The following is a 6,000-nucleotide window of genomic DNA, read 5'->3' on the forward strand; positions in this document are numbered from 1 at the left end:
ATTATTTTCGCTCCTATGCCACCAAAATGTGGAACGCCCTACCAACAGTCATTAAGACTTGTGAATCCCTTGACTCCTTCAAAACCGCTTTCAAAGGGCACCTACGGATGGCTGCAATTCGAAACTGGCCCCCGTAAAATCTGAATCCCCCCCCACCACCCCCCCCCCTTTTTCCCTCACTGTAGTGTATGTTTATTTTCCCTTTTTACCTCCATTATGATGAATTCCTGTTCTGTTCTTTGTCTATATAGAAGTGTCTATTTGTACGTCTCTAAATGTTTTGATGAATTGAACATGGTGGACCCTGTTGGAAACAAGTGTAATGCTTAATTGGGTCGTCCACTCACAGTTAACAGCCTTTGTATTGAGTTTGTGCTCGAAATGTACTGTAATTCTGCAAACTGTTAATACATATTTCAATCAATCAATCAATCAATCAATGTTGGTGCTGCAGGAATAAGAGTGGATCATGCTTAAGTTACTTGGTTTGGGCTCCAGGGCTTTTTTGAGAAGATCATTAGTAGCGTGCAGTCTCTCTTAGCCTATACAGCCCACAGCCGGTGCGCTCCAGCAACCGATAGGCGCGTCTTGGTCACATGCGCTCATTCTGACTACACTGAAGGTTATATTGAAGCCCCATGCAGCGAGCGATCAAGCGGATATCACTGTGGGAAATGCGCGAGGATTGGTTTGTTTTATTATATGTATGTAATGTGGCATGGCAGCTGAAACCTAAAAGAGCCAACCAGATTGCTTCCTGCCTTCATCGTAATTTCGACTGACGTTTCTGGCGACTTTCAACTGGTGTTTTTGATGTTGGCACGATGTTGCCAAACAACAGAGAGACAAGCTTTTGTTTATGATTTTTTTTATCCCTTCCCAGTGTTATCATTTCCCACGAGGAACCGGGCTAATATGGAATAGCCAACTTTAAGTGAATTGTACAATATTTTTAAGCGCACGCAACTGGCTTGTCGTTTGGCACCAAACTTTGTATTTACGCGTTGTAATTTCACGGAGGATGAGTGAATGGACAGGACCGAAAGAACATTATATTTTCACCGGAGCAATGTTAGCCGTTTTTAATTTCCAAACGCAGCCTCTACACTAACGCTAAGCTGTTGGTTTGGGTGTTTGTTGTTGTGATGCGTCTCCCTTTCATTCTCACTGACACCAGTGTGGATTCTCCTTGTTGGATCTATACGTTTCCAGAATGGCTCGCTTCGCAGAAGATCTACCCAGCCGCTATGGACCAGGTGGCGGCGGCGGAGGAGGAAGGGGTGGCCCGGGCGCGGGGAGAGGTGGAGCCCGGGGCGGTGGTGGAGGTGCTCCGGGCGGCCAAAGGATGTACAAGCAGTCGATGGCTCAGAGAGCCAGGACAATGGCCATATACAACCCTAACCCTGTCAAACAAAACTGCCTCACTGTCAACCGGTCCTTGTTCATCTTTCGGGAGGACAATCTCATAAGGAAGTATGCAAAGCGAATAACTGAATGGCCATATCCTTCCCAATATAGATGTATAGCCTATACCACCAAGGGTAAAACAAGGGGTTGTGAATATGTGTACAAGTGTATGATGAAGTATTAATCTCAATGCCCTTTTTGGGGGGTAGCCTAGTACGTCCTACAGGGACAGGGTACACTTAATCTATGTTTCAGGGTAGGCTATAGGTATACGTCACACCATGTTTATAGTCGAAACACTTTGCACTTTTATGTGTTTGTATTCTTGCACCACCGAGACGGATTGAAAAAACGTTGCCTATAATCCTATATATAATCTAGATGCACAATCGGAAATCCTTTTACGTTTTCATTTAACCCATGCCTATTTTATTTAACGAGTAGCCTATAGTCTAGTCTAGCCAACATCTTTCTCCGTTTCTCTCTGCGAGTCACTCAGCACCTGTCGCTCCTCGCCGTTATCGTTATTCGTGGCTGCATGGATGCGAACCGAACGGGATAGTGAAAAGACATGTTCAATTTAACAATCATTCAAGGCACTGGGCTTTAAGTTGCACATTGAAAGATGCGATGAAGTTATTTTGCCAAAATGTCAGCTTTTAATGTGGGCTAGGCAAATAAAACATAGTAGTTAGGCTAATTCATGCCGATTAAACATTTCGTTGCTTATCCAAACGATCCGTCAAAACTAACCATGTGCGTATACAACAGACATTCGAATCAATCCTAATTATTTTTTCAAAGCCCACTGCTTGCTCGTTGTTCTGCATGCTAAATTGAGCGCTCAGTGACTTGGAGAGACTGCTATGAGGTTGTAAAACGCCTCGGTTACGTCTATACTCTATACACGCATGTCAATACTCCCTCAGTAATCGGGATAATAATCAAGTAGGCTACTAGCCTACTCCATTATGCCCCGATGGTGCGTGTATGTCTCATCCTGTTTATATTTCAGCTACTAGAAACGGTGGAATTTAGTTGGGAATATTTTGATATTAACTAACTTGTAGTGTAGTCATTGGGCATGTATAAACGCAGCCACTCCAGCCAGTTTTTCTTTTTTTCTTTCTTCTTTTTTTTGCCTGAGCCCTCTCCATGGTGCTGAACTCGCCCACGCCACCCTCTAGGCTGGACAACTAAGGGGCGAAATGACAAACGCGACCAGACAGTTAGATCTGCTGTGTGGGCGACAGTGAGAACAACCCTCCCTGAAATGTAATATTAATATTAACGCTTATCAGCGTAGCCATGCCCCCATGACTTCATATGGTGGCCACGGTTGTCCAAATGAAATACATCACAATACTGCAAAGATAGCCTATAAATTCGTTCACATTAAGTCTGGCAAATTCCTATCGTGGCTGTATATTCAGAACTATAGGGTGTCTCATCATGACTTGTGCAAAGTAGGCTATTGCAGATATGGTCTTTCACGGTCATAATTCCTTATATTCCCTTTTAATTCAGAGTTCCACAAAAGGAACTCACCCTCGGGGCATGACCCGGTAAAATGGATCGCAGAATGAAACGACCATTGAAAATGGATTGAAGTGGTCAACCATCTGGAAAGATCTTGAGCTCAAGTATAGCCATTTTCTTAGAGGGGCTTCCATCATACAGCAGAAAAGAAAGGCTGTTTTTATTACAAAGTACACTATGTTTGAGTAAAAGTACACTAGATATATCATTAATATGTAACAAACAGAAACCATGCTTCACTGTGCAATGATCACAGTAATTGCACTCCCAGAAAAAAGATGCTCTAAACAATTTACACAATAACTGCAATATGACTATCTGCTCTTATACTACAGCCACTACAGGTTGACAAGAGGTATTGCAATTAAATTCAAAGGGAAATATCTGGCCTTTCCCAAACAAGCTCACTGTTCTAGCTCAACAGTAGACATGCTGGTGCTCATGCGGGCGACCAGGGTTCAGATCTCAGATAGGACATACTGTATGATGATCAGGCAGCGGTGGCCGAACGGTTTGCGGAGCGGTCTTGATACCGGAAGGTCGCCAGTTCGTATCCCCGGACCGGCACGTTAAAATTACCACCGCTGAAGTGCCCTTGAGCAAGGCATTGAACCACTACCATGAAATGTTCTATGAGCAGGGCCTGGCTGTAAACAAGTATCTGATGCTTAGTCCAGTTACCCTGGGTAAATATAGTAACTTTGCTTTGCTTCTATGATGATGTATGATGTATTCTGTCGTTGTGCTTGGAAATGAAATTCAACTGAATTAATGAAACTACTTCTTAAAGCATATTCCTTAACTTCCACACTCCATTTGAGTACATGATCCTGGCCACCATCATTGCCAACTGCATCGTCCTGGCCCTGGAGCAGCACCTACCAGCCAGTGACAAGACACCGATGTCAGAACGCCTGGTAAGGGAGACAAAACATACTTACCATACATACGGTGCTTAACTTACTCCAAGCAACCTTTCACAACATTGCCTGTATATGAGAGAGAGAGAGAGAGAGAGGGAGAGACGGAGAGACATCTCCCATCGGGCCAATTGCTCTGTTGAGTTTGTGTTCCTATGGCAGCGGTGGCCAAACGGTTTGCGGAGCGGTCTTGATACCGGAAGGTCGCCAGTTCGTATCCCCGGACCGGCACGTTAAAATTACCACCGCTGAAGTGCCCTTGAGCAAGGCATTGAACCACTACCATGAAATGTTCTATGAGCAGGGCCTGGCTGTAAACAAGTATCTGATGCTTAGTCCAGTTACCCTGGGTAAATATAGTAACTTTGCTTTGCTTTGCCCCTTGTCCGTATTGAGTGGCCCTTAATCCCAGTTATACAGCTAGAGAGGTGAGCCACTGAATACCAGCACTTCCATGTGCACAGCAAAATTCTCAGGGTTAATTGAACTTCACCCTTTCAGGTCCAGCTTCAATCCATTTTGTACATTCTCAGAGTGAAATGAACGCTCCGGATTTAACATTGTGGTATTGGATCAAGTTGACCAGCTCAGTCGCTTTGTGGTTAGTGTCCACCCTGAGACTCGGGAGTTCGGGGTTCAATCCCCATCAGAGTTACACCGAAGACTATCAAATGATACCCAATGCCTCCATGCTTCAGTCGTTGGATTGGAAGACATACCTGTCCAGGGGTTGTACTTGTACATCATGGCCGGGGGATAGGCCTCATGCAACAGGAGATACAGTAGGCTCCTGTGGGCCACATGGTTAGGGAATTGTTGGTTCCCAAGGCTTTAAATGAAATAAATAGACCAATTTGGAAAAGCAGCCTCCCTCATTAGTGTCTGGAACACCCTCAGTGTGAGCCTGTCTTTTCTCGGTGTTCCCATTATGTGAGTCAGTGTAGTCTCCCAATGCTTCCTTTGATCCCCTCCTCTTGCTCCATGTTCCCCAAGCTGCACGTCATACACATGCTCGGCTTAAACCAGCATTTGAACTTTGCCAGTTCACTTTGTGCCGCTAAACCAGACTGAGAAAAGAAACCACACAAACTAAAGCATGGAGGGTAAAATCTTGGAGTTATTGGAGAAGTAAAGCCCTGTGCACTGGAGAACAAAAATAATATTTAGACTAAATTGGAGATATGATTTTGGTCATGTCGTTCTAGGCGAGAGTTTGAAAAGTTTCAAAAAACCTTTCAAAATTGCTGTTCCAATATCAGATTGGCACTTTTTTTGTACTTTTGTCATACAACAAAATATATGGGGGTGAACATTTGGCAAACATAAATAACATAAAACATTGGTCTATATATAACGTATCCTCAGTGATGTATCCCAAGGTCATCGGGGTTTCGGGTCTCTCGAACATCATATCTCGAACATCAACAAGTCCCAACTTACGTCCCAGTAGCTACCCTCGATCAGTCCCATTAGGGCAAGACCAAGGCCACACAATCCGTTGCTCCGGAACTACTCTACCGGGACTGGGAGGATCAGCAATCTGGCGCATGGAGAGACTAGGCTCTGTGGGTTGACTCCTGTCTGGGCCCCTCCTACGTCTCACCAGGTCCACTCCTGCTCTCACCAGGCCCAGGACCTGTGCGTTGCACCAGACTCCCAGCACCAGGCACTTCATTCAGGAGTGGTGGATTATAATGGCCCTCCTAAAGGCCTCACGAGGGTTTTTGGGCTTCCTGCTCACCCGGGATATATGAACATTGTACATATCTAGCATTTAAAGCCAGGGGTATCTCTACTTTAAAATGTTAAATTAAATGTATATTGATGATATAAGTATCCTTGTATTTTTTATGAGTTTAACAGGTTGGACTTCCTCCATTCCTGACATCACAAAACTCAACTGAATGTTGGTGGCAGGGCAGATGTTTCTGTTCAAACACCTTTTCCCAATAGTTATAAAACATTAATGTTTATGAGAATGCCAAACAAAAATTCTATGTCTACATGGTTTTTAGAGTGCTAATGTTTTTGCTCTGACGACTGGATTCAAGAATCAACTTTATTGTCACATCACACAACAGTTGTAAAGAAGTGGGTGATGTTTTCTTTTTGTGCTAGCTCCTTAAATATTAGT

The 6,000-nt window shown here is 44.1% G+C and overlaps 1 protein-coding gene across 1 annotated transcript in view; it reads left to right on the forward strand.

The window, feature by feature from the left end:
- Nucleotides 1–3,770: 3,770 nt before the first annotated feature.
- cacna1bb (calcium channel, voltage-dependent, N type, alpha 1B subunit, b) overlaps nt 3,771–6,000 on the forward strand; it is a gene marked incomplete at its 5' end in the record, with an annotated part of 183,268 nt that continues 181,038 nt past the window's right edge. The window contains 1 exon segment of the mRNA XM_079523538.1: nt 3,771–3,863. Coding sequence (XP_079379664.1) covers nt 3,771–3,863 — 93 coding nt within the window.

The sequence above is a fragment of the Electrona antarctica genome, assembly GCF_951216825.1.
Source record: "Electrona antarctica genome assembly, chromosome: 16".
In the NCBI taxonomy this organism is placed as follows: Eukaryota; Metazoa; Chordata; class Actinopteri; order Myctophiformes; family Myctophidae; genus Electrona; species Electrona antarctica.